The sequence below is a fragment of the Gobius niger genome, assembly GCF_951799975.1.
Source record: "Gobius niger genome assembly, chromosome: 9".
Lineage (NCBI taxonomy): Eukaryota > Metazoa > Chordata > Actinopteri > Gobiiformes > Gobiidae > Gobius > Gobius niger.
In genome coordinates, this window is record NC_136860.1 from 29,062,642 (window position 1) to 29,086,855 (window position 24,214).

At 40.3% G+C, this 24,214-nt stretch overlaps 1 protein-coding gene across 12 annotated transcripts in view; it reads right to left on the minus strand.

Annotated features, from left to right (window-relative positions):
- Positions 1–24,214, minus strand: part of lrp1bb (low density lipoprotein receptor-related protein 1Bb) — a 451,054-nt gene that overhangs the window by 161,919 nt on the left and 264,921 nt on the right. For all 12 annotated transcript variants that reach the window (XM_079563322.1, XM_079563321.1, XM_079563329.1 and 9 more), the window contains 5 exons: positions 22,255–22,500; positions 15,694–15,891; positions 14,001–14,205; positions 5,965–6,129; positions 4,370–4,614 (listed from right to left, as the gene is read on the minus strand). In XM_079563322.1, coding sequence (XP_079419448.1) covers positions 4,370–4,614; positions 5,965–6,129; positions 14,001–14,205; positions 15,694–15,891; positions 22,255–22,500 — 1,059 coding nt within the window. The remainder of the gene's footprint in view (positions 1–4,369; positions 4,615–5,964; positions 6,130–14,000; positions 14,206–15,693; positions 15,892–22,254; positions 22,501–24,214) is intronic.

Here is a 24,214-nt window from a genome sequence, read left to right on the forward strand (position 1 = left end):
TGAATCACAGCAAGCATTTCAGTATTGCTTTCTTGGGGGAACTTGTATTGAGCAGAAGCTTAGTCTAATATACTTGATTCCTTGTTGTTCAGCCCAGGAAAATCTATTTTCTGTGTTAATTTTGAGTGTTATTTTCTGCAATTCCGTTGTGTTATCAATAGAAATAAATGCCTGATTTAAAATAAACAATACCACATGGATTACCTTAACTGGTAACACTTACAATACAGCCCAGTAAGTTTATGTAGTTACTGTAGTACATCCTAGACAACTACAGAGGCACAGTTATGGTACCTATCATTGTACCTAAAATGGTACTTCACAGGTAGTTACGGTGGTACATCCATGGTACAGGGCTCTGTCCTTGGGCAGATGATGGCTCTAAATCGTCATTACTTGTTGTAAATGTGGGTCCTGTTACACATAAATCCAGCAGTGTCATTTGCTTTTTTTACTGTTTGAGAAACCTGTCTTGAAATCTGTATAAACTTGTAATATTTGTATTAAAGTTATAATTGTTATGGCCACATTAATTGTAGTGTTATTTGGTATTTTCATAATAATAAAAAGACTTGCTAGAATGTTGTTTTCTTTATGTGCTGATATATTCATACACACTCATAACTATATCAGGTGATTAATTAATGCTGTTATGACTAAAGTAACATTTATTTTAGTACTACCTTGTAATTACGAATAATACCAACATAAGTAACACTGCAAATACTGGAGTTATTCCTGTATCTTACGTAATACTTACCAGTACCTCTTGGGTACTTTTACCACTAATATTTACCACATTAAATACACAATAAGTACCACTGTAACTAACTGTGAAGAACCATGATAGGTACAATAGATGTACCACTGTAGATGTCTAGGATGTACTACAGTAACTACATACACTTACCGGGCCGTATTGCAAAGTGTTACCGATCAGGGACTTATTCTTCCCTGGTCTCACAGGCATATTTCACACAACAATGACAGAATTCGTCTTTCTTGTCATCAATTTCAAATGGCTGTGCAGAGTCCAGATCTTAACCCCATTGAGCATCTTCGAAAGTGCTGGAGAGGGCTTTGCCCGGTGGTCTTACTCTCCCATCATCAGTACAAGAACTCAGTGAAAAATTGATGCAACATTGTATTAAAAATAAATAAATAAATAATAATAATAGATCATGTGTTTTTTTTGTATGTGGTGACTTTTTTTGGTCAGCCAGTTTAAATGGCACTCAATCATGATATACTTCTTTGATTTCCATAGAGTTAATCCTGTTGAGTAATATTAGTAGATGTAGTACTTGATGGATTTTATTTTGCAGGGAAAGAATTGCCACTGCTGTGCCTCAAATACAGATGTGCAAAGGCCAGCGTATACTGGAAGCCCCTATATAGAGCTCTGTTGTGGCTGGAGTGGATAATAGCCAACTGCCTCCTGCAGAGCTCTCTGAAATGGGATTAGGCACGCTCTCTGTCTTCTTTGGGGGAAAATCAGCCCGTCTGCATCGCATTTATCTATTGTGAACAGTGGCTACAGGAAGGAAACAAGCAAATTAACTTGACAGTGAAGGAGCGCTGGAATCACTAAATAGATGTAAAACCGATTAGCATGATAATAATGTCCTTTTTATAAGAAGGGGGCTTACACGCCATGGGAGCTTAGCGGGATGAATTTGCAACTTGGCAGAACCGAAAAAGACTCGGGCTGTTGGTGAGGTGGCGTCAGCGGTTGCCCAGAGCATGGAGTCATTTCATTTGGTAGATTTGGCTTGTGGCTTAATTAGGAATAAGGACAACAAAAACCTCGATATAAACAGACCCGATGCTCCTCTTAGCAGCTTGGCACATTTGGTGAGAATATGACAGGTCTTCCACTTGTCGGTTTGACAGGAAGTATTCACCATTTAGTAGCATAATCAGATAATTACGGTTTTATAAATAGTTTGCAACATAAACTGTTATGCTTGAAAACACTAGGAATAGAGCTATAAATGCCTAGAAATGACCAGTTCATTTTCCAAAGTGTTACCCTAACTGGATGGAGTTGGCGACTTTGACTCAAGATCTTCGGGCTTAGGCAATTAATCAAATTTAACTCTAATCGCGATTTTAGGTCGATCTCAATAATTGCGTGGTGTGTTTTAATCGACAGGACCATTGGCCAGTCCTGTTGCATTCTGGAAAAAAAAATTCTGGCCGCCGCAATGCTGCAGCACCTGTCAGGTCAAGCCCAGGGAATCACAAACAGGAAGGCATACATGACAGCAACAAGAGGAGAGGATCTGGTGAATTTAAGAGTAAAATCAGCTACAAACCTGCGGTATTTTAGCTTTGAAGCGGACCGTGTGGATATTTTTGAGGCTGCAGCCGAAAGAAGAGTGGATTAGCTGGACTTTTTACCGTGAATTGTCAGTTTGAGCCTTGTTTAATATTTATGAATGCACTTTTTCCAAGTATTTCTTCCATATTAAGTTGTTAGTAAAACTCTGTGAAGTCGTGGTCTTGTGAGGCTTGTTGTCTGCTTCTGACATTCTTCAAACATTCTCACTTTTTTGCGGCTTAACAGAGTTAGCCGCAGTTTTCAGTCAAGCATCTATTTACATGCTAGTCCAGGAAAGGCCGCTGTTTTTGTTGTTTATCATTAAAACGAAAATCGAGATCGATCAGCATGGGGGAAATGATCATGATTTTTTTCCCCTCAAAAATCACCCAGCCCTACAAGATCTCTAATGTTTTACACACAGAGAAAATTGCCTTTCTTAGTAAATTATGGACTATTCAAGCAAATATCAACAAAGTCAACAATAACTTTGGATATTAGAAAATAATAAACAATCTGGCCAATCACCCTGTGCAAGTTAAAATAAATGAATACATCTTTGGATCAAAAGTGGCGGATATCTGTGTAACCAAAATGCTCTTATCCAGCTTAACTTGATAAAAGGGTGACTCACAGTAATCCTTGTCATTCCGCGGCAGCTTTGTTCCTTTTTATTTCAATACAATAGTTTGGAGGCTATGAATAATAACACATGTGCTTCATAACACACAATCTGGCGGTGCCATTAACTCGCACAAGCTAATTCTCTGCATGGCTGCTTCCTCACACATATAATGTGTCAAAATGATTGACGGGCTAAATGAAGGCAGACGTCAAAGCTGGCAATTAGAATGGGTATTTTTGTGTATTATTATTGTGTTTAAATACATGAGGCTTTCAAAGTAGCGTCCTTAATTCTCCAAAGCAGTAGTAGGATGGTTGAAATGGAGAATAGATTCTTAACCAGTTAACAATCATTTCTCTCATAACTTATGTCTAAGCAAAGAATAAAACAAGGCACATATTAAACAAAACTACGATCTATATAGGACATTGCTCTGAAGAAATCTCATTCAGTCAAATTGTGTTGGTGTTAAATGAAAATGTATCTTCTGCAACTACTGGATGTGCTTCGGATATCTGTTTTGTATAAGATTTTGCTTTGCTGTGATTTTGAAGAACGCCTTAAAGGGATAATTCAGGATTTTTGACATAGGGCCTCAGAGTTTAGTGGTGCTAGGCTAGTGCTAGGCTAGTGCATGTCTATGGTAACTAGTAGCCTGCATTGAAAACCTCTTCAAAATCATCGGGTAGTCCTCCAAACGTTGCCATATCTGATTTGTGAATTCCACATGTAGTAATGCCGGCCGCAAACTACTGAAGATCCGGTAACCTAGCAGATCACTTCGCTGCTGCGTAGCATACAACCAGGAAGCTGATGCTACTCAAACAGAAGTTATTTTAAATGCAAAATGGTTATATTTCAAAAAATATTCAGTAAACACATACATTTATATTGGTAGTCTGGTGTTATAAGTGATTTACCTCAGGTGCACTGTGCTTGGGTCAGACTGTTTTTAATGCAGGCTACTATTTACCATAAACATGCATTAGCCTAGCGCTAGCCTAGCACCACTAAACTCTTCAAAAATAAGGACTGCATGAATTAAAAAAAAAAAAAAAAAAAATCTCCAGAAATCAACTGCACTCTGGATAACTAGGAAATGAGGCCCTATGTCAAAAATCCTGAATTAAACCCGTCCCTACATCCACTTGAATCACTGTCTAGATTAGAACTAAACTAGAACCAAGCCACGGCAAAACCAAGCTTATATCAAATTCTGAACTCAGACTAAGCAAGGACTAAACCAGTTCACAAAAAAACAAATCAACAGCTGCTTTATACTAGGATCAAGTCAAGACTAAAACAAAGCAAAATCTATTCAACTGTAAGTCAAAAACCAAGCTTGAGAAGGCCCAATAGATAGCCTTCCTCTTCAAAACAGTTTTATAACGCCTATTTCTTTATCTTTGTAATAAAATCACCTTGTGGCTGTCTGCTCGGGTGAAAGATTTGCAGGTCGAACGGCTGCGCACTCGTCTTCTGGATGACGGTGACATTTTGTCCTGTCCACTTGTTCGCTCTGGCCAACGTGTTGGTCCTCCAGTCAGTCCAGTAGACATTACCCCCAAAAAGGGACACTGCAAACGGGTGGGAGAGGTACTCGTGTCCCCTCAAGATCTCGATGACCCCAGCGCCGTCGTAGAGAGCGGAGAAAATAGCGTCGGACCTGTGGAGAAGGATCATTTTAAACCAAGTGGATGCATTTTTTAAGACAGTGCACTATTTGACAGAATTTTAAGGTGCTGTAAAAGGACCACGGGCAATGTTAAAATGTTCATGACCGGCTATCAACCAAAAATGGCCATTGTAGAGCGGTCTCTAAATATTACATGGCCTTCATTATTTAGTGGACAGAGATACACTGCCTGACCAAAAAAATAAGTGACCCCTTGGATTTAACCAACTGTTCTGATCTGGTGTTGCTGCAGCTGGTCAGGCCTAGGTTCAGCAACAGTGTACCCAAAGAATGAGATCAGCTGAGCATCCTGAATGAACAGGTTATTCCATCAATGGATTCCTTCTTCACTGACGGCATTGGTATATTCCAAGACGACTATGCTAGGATTCGTCGGGCTCACAAAGAGTGATTCAGGGAGCGTGAGAGACATAGTTTTTACACATGGATTGGCCACAAACAAGTTCAGATCTGAACATGTGAGAACCTTTGGGATGTGCTGCAGAAGGCTTTGCTAAGTGGTTGCACTCAACCATCATCAGTACCAGATCTTTGACTTTGCAGAAGCTTATCGAAGCAATGCCACAGGGAATGTGTGCTGTAATCAAAGCTAAAGGCAGTCCTACAAAATATATTAGTGTGTAGGATAGATATTCAGGTTAAATGTTGCACAACAATCAAGCCAGTATTGTATAGGACAGTATTTGTGTACTAGTAATGAACATGAAATACAGCATCTAATACTGTAGTGATTTTTCTTTACCCTCTTAACTCCCACCTGAACCAAGCACATTTTCTTGAACAAAGAGTCATTACAGCAACAAAAGAGCAACAAAAAAGCCATGAAAAAGTGACAAAAATGTGTGAGGAAATTGCAACAGGAAAGCCACAAGAGAGTAACAGAAAAGTGACTAAAAAGTGAGAAAAATGTGTGACAAAAATGCAACAGGAAAGTTACAATCATCAAAAACACAAGAAAAAGGCCACAAAAGAGTAATAGAGAAGTAACAGAAAAGTGACAAAAATGCAACAAAAAACAAAGAAAAAAATAAAAGGAAAGAACTGATGAAGATGTGGCAACAACGCAAAGAAAGAGATCTGTTTGGATGAGTTTTGAGGCCTTACACTGGCCTTTTAGATCTGGCTGGACTGCACATGGTTAAGAGGTCAAACATTTACAGTTAAACAGTTAGGATTATATAAAAAGAAAATCAATCAAGATTCAGTTGGCAGTCGATGTTATAAACAGGCCAAGGAGCGTTTATATTTTAGCTCTAATATGTACAAAAGGTGTTAAAAGCCACATTGTATCTGCTATGAAATAAAATCCGAGTGGTGTACCGTGCGTCTGTCCACACTATCCTCTTCTCCAGATGGTCCAGGGTGAGTCCATTAGGCCAAGCTCCGATTTCCATGTCCTTAAACACGATGTGCCTGCCACCCCCGCTCATGGACGCAGCCTCGATGCGGGGAAACGTGGCATCCCAGTCTGTCCAGAAAAGGATCCTTGAGGGCAAAAAAAGCACACACAAAAACAAAAACTTAACATTTTATGAGCGCTGAAAGAAATAACGAAATGCAATGCCAAACAGGGAGGGATCAAATAACTTTTATCCGAAAAAAGAACCAAATTTTGAGCTTTAACATCACATTCCATGCACACTAACGGCAACTGCACATTTCTTTTGCAAAGAAATGTCTCATAAGGAAACATTGTATAATCAAGAAGTGAAGTTAATTAATTAGTAACATTGCGGCTTGATGGCAAACATAAAGGCCCTATGGTTTGATTGTTTTTTATTACAGACAATGACAGAAGAAGCCACTAAATTAAAATGTTAGTTGTGGTTCAACTAATTCCTAACTTTCCTATATCTGAAGCATCCCAATTCTTCACAGGAACGGGTCTATAAGCACATTTCACAACTTGCAGAGTCATTTTTCAGGATCACTTTCATAGAAATGCTACAAAGCTCACCGGTAAGTTCATGAAATTGATACAAATGCTTTAAAGATGCATAGTGTTTCTTTTTTCTTTGCCGCTTTTTTTCCAGATATAAGTTTACAATATACTAAAACAGGACATAATTTGTTCCACTACTAAAAAAACAGTTCTTAGTTCAGTTTTATAACTAATTATGTTGCTGTAAATCTTTGAGGCTAAGTTAATTGTCCTTGTGATTGCTGCTTGAGTCTATTGTCAAAAGTGTAAATGGTTCCTTTAAGTGCTCTTCAGATTGGGGATCAAATGATTACTGTATTTTCTGGACAATAAGTCACACTTTTTTCATAGTTTGGCTGGGGGTGCGACTTATACTCAGGTGCGACTTATATATAAAAAATGTATAGTTTCTTATTTTCACACTGACAGCCGCTAGAGGGTGCTCTAGGCTTGTGTGCCAGTATCTGCTACTCCTGCACCACTAAAGATAAAACAAAACGGTAATTGAGCAGCAGAAAGAAAGTTGAAGTGCGCAAGAAACTTGTGAGGGACTGGCAAAAAGCAGAGGTTGCTCTTACAGCAATGAAAAAAAAAAAAAGCTAGCTAAAGAGGCAGATACCCACAGCTAGAGGAACGAGTTCGCAAATGAGAGCTTGGACAACATGCAGCCAGGAGAGGCTTGTAAACGGTGCAGGTTGTAGCATGCCCAGGTAGTTGCCAAGGCTGGTGCAACTTATACTCCAGAGCGATTTATAGTATTTGTTTTTTCTTTCTTCATTATGCATTTTTTGGATAGTGTGACTTATTATAGTCGGGAAAATACGGTAGGCTTTTCTAACCCATCAGCTGATGTTATTGTAAATGTCCTTTATAGACGCTTTATGTAGTGAAGGTCTTTAAAACTCTAAGAGGGTCAACCACGTGAGAACATATCCTCAGCCAAGTTCATGTCATTGATAACAGCCGGTGAGAGAGTGCGATAGTATGAGACAGTGGTGTTTTATTGGATGTACAGACAGACAGAGAGCGCGGCGAAGCCCAAGAACAGCAGCGGTGATCCAGCACAACCCTCTGCCGCCGTGACACCACTGGAAATGGGAAGCCATCTGTTTTATTATGACTTTTCACAGCTCAATGAGGCCTGAAAATGAACACCGCCATTGATTCGACCAACCACGCAGCGTCTCGAGTCCTACAGCAAAAGAGAGGAAAAAGAGAACAGAAAAAAAAGCGCCTCAAACTCCTCTCTTGTTCTGTCCTGCCCTCTACCGCAAAGTCAACTCGAACGGAGGGAGAAAATGGACGCGGAAGCTTAAATCACACCCCCCCGCGACAACAGAACAGCGTGAGGAAGAAATATCCCTGTCTAGATCAATATCTTTATTCACTTGATAAGGACTTTCTGATCAATGACGCTCCCCTTTCGGTGGTAATTAGATTAGAATTATTGCCCTGGGATGGGAATGGACCCTCAGGCACCAAAAGCACCCATTAATCCTACTTGGACCGGGCATTGAAGCGCTGTCATCCCACCCAAAAAAAAAAAAAAAAGAAAGAAGAAAAAGTCAACGTGAAAAAAAAAAAAAAAAAAAAAGATCAGAGAGGAGACTCAAAGCTGATTACTCATTTCTTAAGAGTGCAAAATTGATTTTTAGGAGCGCCTGGGTGTTTGGCTTTAATCTGTAGTGGGCTTCTACTGTATGAAATCACTGGCTACTGCTGAGATGAATTTATCCAAAGTAAGCGGCTAATGTGGGATGCTGGCCACACACGGCGCGAGCGAGCAACCCGTAGCAGCCGTTTAATCTGTAATGTCATTATTCATGTAAAATATACAATTTGTCGGCAGTAAGCAGTATTAAGATGTACTGACACAAGTTTATGAATTACCCGTAAGGAGTCTCTGTGTAAGTAGCATGCTGAGAATTAATGAGAGAGTTTAGAAAGGCTCGGGGAAACCAGTAAGGATTTATTATAGATGTTAAATGATAGTGGTGTCAGATTTAAATTGCTAAAGCCCCACTAAGAACAATAACAGCCAAAATGATTCATTAGTTTGTTTGTGGTCTGTGGATGCTTTGGTTTTCCTAAGCTCTTTTTTTTTTTATCTCTTTCTTTTTCATCTTTGCTCATATCTGATGATGGAAAAGACACTGATGTTTATGCCAGATGTTATTGTTTCATGTGGTCACTACGGTAATTACATTGTATTAACCATAAATAAGGTCACAACTTTGGTCATTTTGCTATTTTTAAAAGACAAGGCACTTATGAAGCTGACATTTAATATTGTTTGGTTTATTTAGATCCTCGTTATTTTAATATTATTATTTATGTGTCTTGTGTCTTTAAATGTGGTTATTTTGTTCTCAATTATTACTTTGTTTTGTACTTTTTTTTTGCATTTCATTGTTTTGTATATACATGTGTATTTGTCCAGATATTCTATAACTATAGTGCAAGTTTGTTTTGTGTAAACAGTTTTGCATCCTGCTTATTGTAAGATGATGTCACAGCACGGTAACAAAAGGCAAATGAGTGCCAACATCGAGTTATGAAATGTATTGATATTTGTTCTGTTACTCAGTCTATTACATTGAGGATATTGATTGCTATAAATTGAACCTTACAATAGCAAGAAAACATGGAGCACCGCCAAACATTAGCGTGAACCCAACATAAAAAAAGCAGAGAAAAGAACCTTGGAACAACTACAGTAGTCTCTATTGGTAAACGCATCTAACAAACTGGCGTCCGAATGCTTTTATGTGAATGAAAACTCCAGTATTTTGCATTTCGTTATTATGGAGCGGCACCAGTCTATAGTGATTGTGTAGTCATAAGTGCCTTGAATCTTCAGTGTAATAGGACAATCTGATGGTATGCAAACAGCTACATTTGGCACCCTGGCTTTGCATTCAGCACACATTACATAAACGTATGCTGTGCCCTGTAGCCGCTCCAAGTCCAGTCATTTGTGCATCATATGTTTCCTCATTACACTGTGTCATTGCGCCATCAATTCTCTCTCCTCTACAGCGGCCAACAACATAAAATATAGGACTAATATTTGAGTCAATAAAATGTTTTAAAGGCATAATAAAGTGATCTGATTGCCCAGGCCCAGTGCAGTGAAAGTAATATCCTTTAACCTTCACCTGATATGAAATATTAAGGTGCACACTAGATTATTCATTTTGCATAACGCTTTATGCCTTTCACACACCTCAATTTCTTATATAAATATATCAAGTAATCTGGGAATTTATGCACATATTTCTAGTTCTCATGGAGAGAGAGTGTACTAATTCAATCCACCGATCCAGGTTTAAAATTATACTTTTAACAGCAAGGACAGCTAGCACAGCTTGTACAAAAGTACAGAAGTTTGAAGCCATTAATAAAACCTGTCACTTACCTCTTCCCAGTCTATGCAGGTAAAGAGCTACTCTATTATGTGCTTTTCTGTGATATTTGGCGAAGGCTCTCTACAGCACATTCAGGTGGAGGATAATAGCACCATACCTATATAACAACAGGTCATTTCACACAGGGAGGAAAGTAAAGAACATTTTTAGCCTAGAAAAAGCGAGTAAAAAAAAAAGAGTAAAGGCCAGGGCAGTTAATCATTCCCTTCTGAAATGTTCACAGTAGTGTCATGCTTTGTTCCAACATGTTCAGTAGCGGGAGCATAAGGTGTGAAATGGAAATACTATTTCACACAATTCTCATTCCTTTTGTTTCTCCATAAAATGAAATAATAACACAACTTACATTTTTACTTCTGCTGATATTTTGTTTCCACTGGGCTTTCTCTTGTTCCATCCTGAGCGATTTGATTTCAATTTCTATACGCTTCATGAGTCCAATTTGATTATTGTCTTGGCGAAACAACATAAATGGAGATCAGGTCACATTTATAGATGGATTTTCTGTTGGTGAGTTAAATGAATAGTTCCTTCAAACATTTAGTTGCAGTAAATATAGTAAATCAGCAAACTACAATCATTGGGTCATTTGGGTTGAAGGATCATTGAGACTCCTAAGTTCCTCTCAATGCACAAGTAGCTCTTATCATTATTCCAATTTTGTAACTGATGTGGACCGTCTGGCTGCATTTCCAAAACATATGTTCTAAGATCTTGTGGTTGCAATGTTGGCCTTTTGTTATTACTGAGAAATACTACCCATACAACAGTAAAAGAAAAACATTGGCTCTAAATAAATCTCTTTTTGTCCCTAAACAATAGCACTACAGCTGATGCAATCTTTCAAATCCCCCCCACCCCCAACCTCTCCACATATAACTGATTGCCTTTTTAAACAATGTGTTAAAAATAGCAGCAAAACAAGACAGAAAGTGCCCTGGTGCGTATCTCAGCAGCCACGGTTGAGGGGGTGTTAGGTGCATCGCTTGTCACTACAGGAACTGAGATCCCTGACGCTGTTATTGATGTATCCCATATCTGCCGCTTTAATGGACCTTAGCACGGCAGATGCCTTCATACATCAAGCCAGATGCACGAGTGAGAAAAACAAGACAATTTATATTTTTCGATTTTTCAAATAATCTGAGGCTTTTGACTGAAGTCGAAGCATTATTTAAAAGGAACATAGTAAGTCTGACATTTTTGATTACCAGATTGAATTGGGTTGGAAACACTTAAGCTAACACTATATGCTTACATTTCTGATTAAGGCTTTTTACCCCCTTCAAATTTTGAAATAAACCTTAGTCTCTCTCTGCGAGCAGAACAAATTTGAAGCATCCCCCTTTCCATGGATTACCAGTCTCTTGATCGTAGTGGGAGGGCCTACTCTGGCGGCTCTTGAGCTTTCACCACAAATCCACAATAAAATAATTTTGGATATTACTTTGTTTAGCCACTTCAATATGGTAATTATGTTTCCCTCAGTCATCTCTTTACTTTGTCTTTTTCAAATTTTAAGCCACGCTATGAACCATGTACTTTAGTGTATGGTTCAGTCTGGGTTTAAGAAAAACATCTGGTAAACACAGTATGAAATAAATACATGTTTGCAGTTATGTGAAATGTGTGAATGTGTAAAATATATACTATTAGTTTTTACCCTTTATTTTAAACTTAAGCAGCAGCCTCCCTCTATCTGTGTGCAGCTGTGTTTTTTGCCTTTCTCTGTGAACTGCCTTTGTGGTTTCTGTGTTCCACATTGTTTTACTGGATGCTTTTGTACGTCTCTGCCGTGTTTTGGTGGGGTTTGGTGTTTTGTTTTTTACTGCAGAGTCCATGACGATCCTCAAAAAAGCAGCTTTTTAAAAGTAAAAAACAGCTAGCTTATTAGTTAAAGACTAGCTTATGAGCTAGCTAAAGAGCTAAAGAGCTAAAGAGCTAGAGACCTAAACATTTCTTCTTCTGAAACACTGAAGAGGCACCAAGAGGCACCAAGAGCCTCCCACAGCTGCAGCAAAGAGGAGGCGCCACAAGAGGCGCTATAGGAAACAAGGAAGGGACAAACGAGGAGGCATCCTGGCAAGACTCTATCCCTACTAGTCTTCTGGCTAATGGACGTTCACTGGAATCTATTATAGAAAACGCTATCTCAATGGCCGCCGCCTGGGCGCCGCCATGTTTATTTCCCATACCGACTTTGAAGCTAAGCAGGGAAGTGCCTGGTTAGGACTGGGATGGGAGACCGTTTGGGAAGACCAGGAAGCCTGGCGACAGAACTGAGTGTGTGCGTGGACATCCGCGGCCGGCCCCCACGTGACGGCCCCACCGGCCGCGGGCATTGGCCACTGGTCCATATGGACCGCGGTGCTGCTGTCCGAGGACAACCCGCTGTCACACAAACGCGAGTGCACGAGATCTGACTGCCGTGCGTGTGCGCGCATCCAAACAGGGCGATGTGTGCGTGTGTGTGCGTACGTGTGTATGTGTGCGCGTGCGCATCCACACAGGGCGATGTGTGCGTGTGTGTATGTGCGTGTGCGTGCGTGCCCAAAACCTGCTCAAACACGAGCCTCCAATCAAACGCGCTGCTCCGACTGATTTATCCTCTGTGTGAGTCACAGCGAAAATGAAACTACCACTTAACGAGCGCATGGCCTGCACTGCGTAGTTTTTTTTTCTTTTTTTTTACTTTGCTGCTGTACCATTTGTTTTCTATTTTGCTTTCACGTATTGTGAGCCCAGAGGTACATTTGATTCTAAAGCAGCTTTGAAAGCATTGCCAATTTTATTGTAAGGTTATAAATACTGTCTAATAACGATCATTAGGCTATTTCAGTTCAAAACCTACTCATTCTTTTTTTTGTTGTACACTACCGTGATGGACCAAACCACGGGTCCTGCACCGTGAACCAAACCGTTAGAGCTGAACCCCTAATATTTATCCATAATTATTCCACTGTCTCTTGAATCCTGTTCCCCGAGTTTAGCGAAAATATTGTCGTACTTTATAAGAAAGGAGCACGGGTGCATCAAACACTCCAATTGCAGTTTGTTTGAAATTTTTTTGAGCCTTCATTCTTTTACTCATTTGTAGTGGCCATAGTTTTTGGAATGGGTTGGGAACCACTGGCCTACAGCTGAACTGTGTGACGGGTTGGACATTTCTTTGTAGTCACTCACAATCTCTGAATATCAAATGTGGAGACTAGCGAGGCCCGGCCGAAGGCCGGGTCTCAGCTAGTATAGAATATAACAGACTAACTGCTAAGCTCTTCCCAGAAGATGGTGTAAGATTGCTGTGGAGCGGAGGGAGGTGCGCAGGTGGAAGGGGAAGAAGAAGATGGAGCTGACAGTGGTGGCGCTGCTCAGTCAGGACTAACACCCAAACACAATTCCGTTGTACGGGTTCGCCAATGACAAATAAAGCACTTACTTACTTGGTGTTTTTCACTTGACCGCTCATTCAACATCCAATAAGTCTTCACTTCAGTCACTTAATTTTAGAAGACGTACTTGCCTGCTCATTTTGGTGTTGGCCACTCTTGAACTTGTTTCAAATCAAATCGAGTTGTTTGTGTATAGCCCAAAATCACACCAGGAGTTCCCTCTCTTTGTAGAATAAACTAGGCTGCAACAGTGAGGTTAGAATTTTAGCCAAAGAGACGAGCTGGTTTGAGAGAGGAGTGAAAGAGGCTCATTCTTTGTGATGAAACAGAATCTTTCAGGTTAAGATTCAATGGCCTCTCACATACACCTGCCAATACTGATCCAATTCACAACAACAACAGGGCCTTAACTGAGCTGTGAGTGACCCAACAACCCTGAATCTCACTCAAATTCGGGACTTTAGAATTCAGAGCAGTTTCCAGACCAGAGGAATATTAAAAGTTTCTTGGATGAGAGGCAAAGCGTCTTCTGAACAACCAAGTCCAGATTACCTTTTGAAAAACTTTGCTATAGGATGAGATAACATATGCATTGCAACATTTATGTGTGGCTCATACCCCTGTCCCGGGTCTAGAGCGATGGCCCGCGGGTGCTCCATGCCCCCTGCGATGAGTGTCGTGCGCATCTCTCCGTTCAGTTTGGCCACTTCGATCTGGTCCAAGTTACTGTCGATCCAGTAGAGCTTCCCTGTGATCCAGTCCACAGCCAGGCCCTCGGGGGTGGCCAGACCGTGCTGCACAACCACCTCAATCCCCGTCACACCTGGAAACAAAAGGGGGAGGATAGAATTTAAAGCCCGTGTGCAAAAGTACAGTTACTGCAAGAAGATGAAAGTTAACATAAAGTACTGTGAATGCTTGTCTACTGCTGTCCCAGTATGCCTGGGAAAGCAATGCAAAAAACGACTTACGTATAAATACAAAGACTGATTCCTACTGGGGGATCTGGTATGGTAATATGCTTTTCCCAGCTTTATATACAATCCTGATGTTTACAATAATTCTCAGATGGTGTGGCTTTTATGCGCGCCTTACAAAGGAGTGAAATAGGTGCAGCCGCTAAAAAGGCTATTTCTACAACTCCATGGAGCAAAATAAAAGGCCCCAGAACACAGTGAACACGCTGCCACCTGCAGAACATACACGACACCAAAGTTTTTGATTCATTACTTTATGGAGGTTTTGATAATGCACAGAAGCAGCTCCAGCATTTAACTTAGCTGCAGATAGACTTTAAGGGAGAAAATATCGATGGGGTGGATCAGAATTGTGCATTGAGAGTGGAAGAAAATGGGAAAAAAAAGTCACTAATTCTACCACAAGATCACAGCACAGGTATAAAATGGAAGTAGGATAGAAATAGCACAGACCTATTTATTTGTTTCCATTATTACCAAAAACATACTAACCAATTTCCTGGTAATTTAGAGTCTACTGTGATAAGATTATGATAATTGCCATGAAATAAAGTACTGTACCTTTAGTTAATATTCTAATACTACACAGACTACAGGTAAGATACAAACCAGCAACTTTCCGGTCCAATGCTATAAATACTGCACTAATTACTCTATATAAAAACAGTATATGGCATAATGCAGTTGGATAAAACAGGTCATTTACATCTACAGCAAGACAACATGATACAGTGGCATCACAGTGGACAAACAACATTTAAAAGGTAATATAAGATTTAAATGATCTCATAATGGAGAAATTAACTCAGGGGAAGCAAATAGGAAATGTGCAGTGAATGAAAGAGTGAGGTAGATGTGCAAACAAGTAATTGTCTGTGAGGCTTAGTCAGCAACTAATGATCTTTAAGCTACAGGCTTAATTTAGACAGATCTATCACGGAGAGGTTTCAATTGTAATTGGTGGCACCAATCTTTATTCTAAAAATACCTATAAGGTAGACTCATCCCTGTGAGGTCTATGCAGCAGCCTGTTGCTAAAAGGCCATTGAGGTGGTGAGGTGAAACATCCTCAACACTAAAACAATCTAGTACAGTACAAGCACAGGTGACGGCTTGAGAGCATTCAACTATTGTCACTCCACAAGTGCAGAACCTGAAAATGTGATTATCTTTTTTTAATTATTGTTATATTTATATTAATAATTTGAATGAATCAGTAGAACACCAGGGACCTAGCACATCTGCTAATACAAAACTATCTGGCTTACCAACACATCAAAAAATGCCCGTCTACAAAGCTGGCATTTCCTCTGTATAGGGGACTGTTTACATACCACCAGACTCGGATAGGCGTCCTCTGTAGATTTTATCCTCCACCACGTCTGTCCAGTAAAGCAGGCTGTGGTTAAGGTGGAAGTCCAGGGCAATGGTGTTCCTGAGGCCAGGCACCAGCAGGCTGTAGTCGCGCTTGTGAAGGTCTATCCGTCTTATCTCGTGGCGGATGGAGAAAATGATAAATGCCTCAAAGGGATCTGGAGAAGGAAAAAAAAGGGAGAGAGAGAGAAAAACACATTATTATTTTTTTATACTGTGTCAGTCATGGCTAAAAGGGAAGTCTGAAGTAAGTAATGTACATGGTTTGGTAAAGGCTGCGGTTGCTGGAGGGCTGTTTGTGTGGCAATATTGGACCGATTTGTCTTTTATAGCTGTGTAAGTGCACGGTCACTATATGGTATTATGACCACACTACACAATATTTCGATAACACGCCTTGTAATAAGAAGACATACATTAAATTGAAGCAGTTCTTTTCAAAGGTGAGTAGAGCAATGAATGTTCTGAGACACCCAGGTAACAAACGGATTGTTTACATAAACAGGCAAGCCGTGCCCGGAGTCACATAAGCTCGATTACGACACGAGCGGAGCAGTGTGAGTGACTTAAAGGAACAGGCCACCTTTTTTACATACTGAGATATGTTCTTACCTTAGCTTAAACGAGTTAATATGTACCTGTCTGGTCTTTACGCGTGCCTTCAGTTACATAAACACAGCACAGACAGCGTTAGCATTTAGCCTCTCCTCCTCTCGTGACTGAGGGCACGCATAAAGACCAGACAGGTACAAATGAACTCGTTTAAGCTAAGGAAAGAACATGTCTCAGTATGTAAAAACAGTGGCCTATTCCTTTAAAACCAGTTCGATTGGGGGAGGGCTTTCCCTCCTGGTTTGTGCCTTTAGGATGAACCGCTCTAGTCCGCTTTTGAAATGACTGACAGGAGACGCTGTGGGGCTACGTTCATATCAGTTAATGCAGAGCGAGAACAAATTCCTGCTTTTTTCTAAATTGTTTATGTTAATTTCACCTATTTGCCCCTCTGTACTACATTTTAACAACTTTAACTATGCAGGGTTGCCAGAATTGATTTTATTTCTAAATCAAAATCACTATTTAGAATGACAAAATCTCAAATCCAAGGCTCTGTGAGCTGCTTTTTCAATAAGGGAGGGAGATGGGGCGGTTTCTCATCATCGAAGGACCACATGGACTCTGTTAACTGGTAAACAATATTGAAAATTCCAGCCGCACCTTATGTCTACGGGTTTTCCGCGTTTTTTCAGATATTTTTGGGCGGGTTTGGCTGCCCAGACCTGGTAACCCTGAACTTATGATGCAATACAATATATTTAAGTAGATGCGGTGTAAATGGTCCCAAACAAGAGATGCATTGTTTTTTTTTTCTCAAAACAAGTACCAAGAAACAGCTGTTAAGCTAGCTTTGTTTTGCTAATCATAGTAGCTCAGTTGCCATTCTCACGAAACACCAAAACAGGTGAGCACTGAGCACTTGGTGTTTTGACAAAAGACAGTGCATTTCCTCATCTAATCACATTGTAACCACATGCTGTGTCTCTTTCCACAAGCCGAAACAAAAGCAAACCACATCAGGGCCTAAGCGGTCTTGGTTTAGAGCTCTTTCACCCAGAATTAAGATAAGATAAGCCTTTATTGATCTCACAATTATAAGGTTCCTTCTATGTCAAGGAGTTCCTTCTGTGTGAGTCTGAGTTCTGAGAAATGTACCTACAAAGTTTTGACCACTCATTCTAAGGAGGCGCTCCGGCTGGTCCTGTCCTGTCGAAATGGGCCATTAGCCTTGTATGCTTTACATCTGAAGCTGGAGCTGGGTGAGTAGTGGATTGTAAATGTGAGATAAGGTATAGTGGGGCAGGTCAGTCGGATATTGATAGTTTTGTCGGCTTATTTAGGTGTGCGTAAATAGTCACAAATAAAGAGCAGTTACTTTAAGATTAGTACTTGGCTGTAAAGGGTACATCTTTTAAAAGTGTGCGCAATTAACTAAGGTTTTATGGTACACTAAAGCAGGAATTAATGGGGCATTGGGTCTTTAAATTGTGTCCTGTGTATCTGTATGCTTCGACAGTAACCTTGAATAAGGATAGCTTAGTTCAATGTTTTATATGTAGGCCAACAATATTTGTTACTGTTCTTGACACGTGTCGCATATGAAAATAAAGTTGTGTGAATTTAATTGAGAGCAAATGACTTTATATTCTTATGGCACAGAAACAAATTTCGTAATGAAATGCACTGCTATGTAAAGAGAAATGTTCAAGCTTACCAATGGCACTTCTGTTTTTGCAAATATCTTCACTTGTTTATAATGACATCTTACCCAGGAAACAATGATGATTATTATGATTATCGATTGTTTTTCAGACTATTACGCTCAAATATTTTTTGATCAGTCCATTCAATTTCAGTGAAGGTTTGAACATTTTGACAACAGATCATTTCATCATTCTATCATAAATGAAATAAAGACTGTAATTTCACCTATGCCAAAAATTAAGCCCTGAAGTCAAAGGAACTATCTGCCGATCTCCGAAACACGATCATATTGAGGCACAGATCTAGGATAAGTTGTTGCAGCATTGAAGGTCCCGAAGAGCACAGTGGCCTCCATCATTCGTAAATGCATGAAGTTCAAAACCACCAGGACTCTTGGACTCTTCCTAGAGCTGGCTGCTCGTCCAAACAAAGCAATCGGGGGAGAAGGGATTTGGTCAGCACTGTACCCATCAGGCCTTTATGAGAGCTGCGGAGATGGTTGTCCATCTATAAGGTTCTCCCATTCCCAGGCCCGTCTCCGCTGATTGCTCAGTTTGGACGGGTGGCCAGCTCTAGGAAGGGTCCTGGTGGTGCTGAACTTCTTCCATTTATGAATGATGGAGGCCATGCTCTTTCTGCACCCTTCCCCAGATCTGTGCCTCGATACAAACCTGTCTCAGAGCTCTCACTTCCTTTGACTTCAAGGCTCAGTTTCTGCTTTGACGTGCACTGTCAACTGTGGAACCTTATATTGACAGGTGTGTGACTTTCCAAATAAAGTTCTATTAACTTTGTCATAATGGGGTATTGTATGTAGATTCATGGGAAAAATGAAAATGTAATGAGGCTGTAACATACTTTCCGGATACACAGTATGTCTAAAACAAACTAGTACTCACACTTATTCAACTCTCTAAATTAGCTCAGCTTATCTTCCCTGTGCTAACAAAGCAGCTTAATAATACAGTGGAGACTAAATGTAATTAAAATGGTGTCCTTGCTGCAATGACACCGCTGCGGAAACTGAAATGTTTGTTGTGCAAGTTTTTTCCGATTACGTTTTCCATTGAAAGAAGAGTGAATACCAAGTGAAAGAGGCTGTGAGCAAGATTCAATATTTCCCGACTAAATTGGGATGTTTGTGTGAGAATTTTGATTTACGACGAAGCTGAAAAATTGTGATGTGTTCTGAGAGAAAATAACCGTCGAGCTCTCTTTCTTGCTTAATGTAAGATTAGAGGAGCAACTGCTATCAATCTCAGGGCGAAATAGAGAAGCGAGTAATGAAAACGAGGTTCATAAATCTGCATGTGACAACAGCATGTGCGTGAGTTACTACCGAGTTTGTGGCTGCAGTCTCATCAAATAGGTTTTTGCCAGTGCTGTGCAGAGTCGACAAAGTGCACTACTCTGTTAATGTCTTGTTACCTCCAATATTATTCAAGTAGATGCAAAAAAGTTGTCACTCAGAGAAATGCTCACATATTGTTACAAAAATAATAATGATAATCAGACACAGAAAACATAAACAATACTTTTACGACTTGAAAACGTGAGGAAACCATGAGGCTTAAAATGTAGCATAGATACGTGGAGGTAACACTTTACATTACGGGCCGGTAAATCCGTGGTACTTACAGTGGTAATTACTAGTAATGACAGTGGTACTTATTGTGGTACTTACAGTGGTACTTACAGTGGTAATTCTAGGTTCTTATTGTGGTACTAAAAGTGGTAATTACTAGTAATTAGGGTTAGGATTAGGGTTAGAGAGACACAGAGTCTGCTCTTAGTAATGAAGGTTGTACTTCTATTTACTTTGGTACTTTAAGTGATAGTTTCCAGTAGTTACAGTGACATCTATGGTACTTATTGGTAATTCAAGGATACTACAGCAGCAATTCATAGGTAGTAAATGTAGTACTTCTACATACAGAAGTAATTTCTAGGATTTTGTGACTATAAAACAACATAAATCAGCATTAGGGAAAACAAGAAGTACAACCTTCATTACTAAGAGTTACCACCGTATCTTGTAATTCTCACTATAGTATCCTTTAAGTACCACCTAAGTACCTAGAAGCACCACTATTATTACTAGTATTTACCACTGTAAGTACCACAATACGTACCTAGAATTACCACTGTAAGTACCACCATATTATCATTTTAAGCACCACTGTAAGCACCACCGTAAGTACCACTGCAAGTACCACCATAAGTACCACCGTAAGTACCACTGTAAGTACCACCATAAGTACCACTGCAAGTACCACCGTAAGTACCACTTCAAGTACCACCATAAGTACCATTGTAAGTACCACAATAAATACCTAGAATTACCTCTGTAAGTACCAAGGACTTACCGGCCCGTAATGTAAAGTGTTACTGTTCAAAATAATACTACTTGAGTACATGGGGGAGAGTTGTGTTGAAATAAAAATAATTCCAAGAACTTGTATTTATTCACAAAGTTAGTCGACTGAATTTACTGTCATGTAATGCAACTCATTAAAACCCACCTCTGCATGTTCTCTTGTCAAAATAAACAAAATCATCTGAGACATTTACGCCAGTCTAGCAAAAATAAATAAATAGAAAAAAAAAGTAGATCTCCTGAAAGATGAAACCGGGTGGGTTGGAAAGCTTCCTTCACTCAGAGTCAGTCTAAACCGGAGTCGACAGCATCATGGCCGGCAGACGCTCAGATGTGAGCCTGATCGGATCTGACCTGGCACCACCTTAAATCACCATTTATTACTATTCCTCTGACTACGCCCTCACTTTTCAGGCGTCTCGAGACACTAACGCAATCCGCCTTTTTGACTTGATTCTGTTTCCTTCCTTCGCGGAGCGCATTAATGAGCCACACTTGAAGGTTATGCTTTATGATGCGACGAGAGAAAAATTACAGCAGTTTGCAAAGTACATGCAGGAGTGCTACAGTGGTAATATTTCTGCAGTGCTGAATTTGGGCTGTCATTGAAAAATAGTACAATTTGACCATGTTTAAGTTCTCTATTTGGGAAATGTGTCCTCTGCATTTGACCCATTGTTCATTTGACCAATCAGGCAAACCCATGAAGAAGATGAGGCGACTGAAGCGCAGTGGGACTTAAAGGAATAGGCCACCGTTTTTACATACTAAGATATGCTCTTACCTCACTTTAGACGTGTTAATATATCCCCGTCTGGTCTTTGTCCGTGCGCTCTGCCAGGCAAACGGAGCACATACGCAGCCTCTCCCACATGTCCTATAGCTCCAAAAAAGCTCACGATAGAAGCTACCAAGCTCTTCCACGTGTTCCCTATTTAAATAAAGTTACGTGAAGTGTTTTCATGCGAAGTATTTTTACCCAGAAATGTAGCATGTCGATTTTATAAGCAAATAAAAAGGGGGACTATATTGTGAGGCGTAATGATACGAGGAGCAAAACGTCCGCGCAGTAACTCCTAAAGGTTATTGACGGAAGTGAGCGGGGGAAGTCTTTAGGAGTTACTACGCGGACTCCACGTCATGGAGATGGGTCCCCGGGCGCGGCACTGCCGTCGACCACTGCTCCTTACGAGTTGCCCCAGCGGCATCGAAGGATGGGTTAAATGCAGAGAACAAATTTCCCTACGGGGACAATAAAGTTAACAAACAAACAAACAAACAAACAATATAGTCCCCCTTTTTATTTGCTTATAAAATCGACATGCTACATTTCTGGGTAAATATACTTTTCATGAAAACACTTCACGTAACTTTATTTAAATAGGGAACACGTGGAAGAGCTTGGTAGCTTCTATCGTGAGCTTTTTTGGAGCTATGTGACATGTGGGAGAGGCTGCGTATGTGCTCCATTTGCGTGACAGAGCGCGCGGACAAAGACCAGACGGGGATATATTAACTCGACTAAAGTGAGCTAAGAACATATCTTAGTATGTAAAAACGGTGGCCTATTCCTTTAAACAAACCATCTTCGACTTTGGAGCAAGATACAGTCAGCAACCTAAACCAGGAAGTACTAACCTACTGTGCAAGTTCAAGGTTGATCAGGTCACTCAAAACAAACACGTACAGAGAACCCATGTGACCAGGGAATCAAACTTGGGATCTTCTTGGAATCATGCAAAGTAGTGAGCCCAATTCTACATAAAAAATAAAAAAAAATCTCACAAGCTCACAGAACATGAGGAAAACAGCAAGAAAGATCAGTAGAATCACAAAGTCTTCACCGTCTTTACCTCATAAAAGTGCTCTCCAGGTCAGTTCTTACCGTTGCTGTGGCAGGTGTCTCCATCCGCGTCCAGGGTCCAGCCAGGGTAGCAGGAACACTTGACTTGAGTCTTGTACTGCTGGCACACCTGGCTGCACTTGAGGTGGCGGCTGCAGTAGTCGACCAGCTCACACGTCCTGTTGGAGGAGTCCAAGTGGAGACCCGGGGGACATGAACACACCACGCCTTTCCCCGGGGCGACTGTGCACTGGTGACTGCAGCCGCCGCGAGCGACCAAGCACAGGTCTGAGGGAAGAGGAGAGAGGGGAGAGTTAACAGGGCTCTTTTGTGATTTAGCTTTAAAAAATGTGGGATTTTTAGATATGTATGAAATGTACATTATATTATGTTGTATAGTTGTTAAAGGAGCTATACCTGATTGTACATTTTGCAAAAGCCAGGATTTTGAGCTGACACCTAAAACCTAATTATTTCACAAACTGAAAAAAGATACCGACTCCAAACACACTCAGGTTTATCAACAACAATCAGGCCCAGCTTGAAGCAGATCTGAGTTCTGAGAATCTGAGCCACAAAATTAAAATGTCAGTGGTGTCCAAATTCATTCCTAGCTTTCCTAACATATTTGCAGCGTCCTAATACTTCACAAAGACGGGTTTATGAGCACATTTCACAACTTGCAGGGTCACTTTCACAAAATGCAATAAACTAGCCTGCAAGTTCGTGGAATTGATGCAAATGCTTTATAATTAGATGCACTGTTTTTTTTTCCACACAAATGTCTGAGTTTACAATTATGCTAAGGGACGACAAAAAATGAACTCACTAAAAAAAAAAAAAAAAAATCAGGTAAAGCGCCTTTAAATTAGAAACTGGCATTGTTTCTATTCAAACTTCCATTCAGAGATGGGCCGTGAATGCCTCTCCACTTAACTAATTGATGTGTTCACTTGTGCAAGCTTTGGTCAAAAGCCCTGCACAGAATCACATACTTAACACGCAGAGCTACTCATTGTAAAGCGACCCATGATCCATGTGTTTCTGTAGTAATGATGATTAATGAACTGAAGAGCAGGAAGTCCTTCACACAAACATGGCTGTCAAAGAAGAAAATGAATGGCTTTTATTTAGTTAGTTAAATGCAAGGATTTAAAACGACGCTGTGCTATTTTTAGTTCATGTAATGATCCATAACAGAAATGAGTAGATTTTAAATTGACTTTTTGCAGGTGGTATTGGTGTTACTGCATTACAAAGCATGTCAGGTTTTGGCACAGGTCGATTATAGTACAGATTAAATAACAAAAATGACAGACAGATTATGACTGTTTTGATGTGTAGCTTCAATGCAATAGTCAGTTTGCTATCAGATATTCCACATAATCAAGGTAACATTATGTCAAATATCCAATGCGGACTCAATTTTGCCCTAACTTGACAGAAAATCGTTAAAAAAATGGATGAAAAATGTGTTTGTCAATCTCGACCTTGTCTTTTCAGCTTATATTACAAAACGCCATTAGCGCCTTTGATAATCATCGCATCTCCAAACCGCAATATACTTTCGAAGCATTTATCACCGCGCACCTAAATTCCGCCGACTTTTTATCTTGATTAAAATTGATCCCTTCCTCTCACTTCCTCGCGTGGTTCCTCTTAGAAGCCCCTATCAAAGTTATCCCACTGAAAATAAAACTAGTCTGGCTCTTTCTTATCTGACAGTGTTGCCGGCTTCTCTTTCAAGGTGGTCAGGAAAAGCTCTGCTCCCTCGCACCGGGAGGGAAGTGCAGTCTGCGGTTTTAAAGTAGAGGGTGTGTGTGGACCACTCGGGGACAAATCAGGCAGATTCCTTTTCATGCTCCCATCGGGGCAGTGGGTAATTGTCAAAGGCAGTGGTTCTCAAAGCTTTGACATTAAGTGCCATAGTAGAAAAGTGTCTCCAACTGTCTTAAATGCCGATTCTAAGCTCAAAGTAATTAAAACCAACCAAGAATTGAGT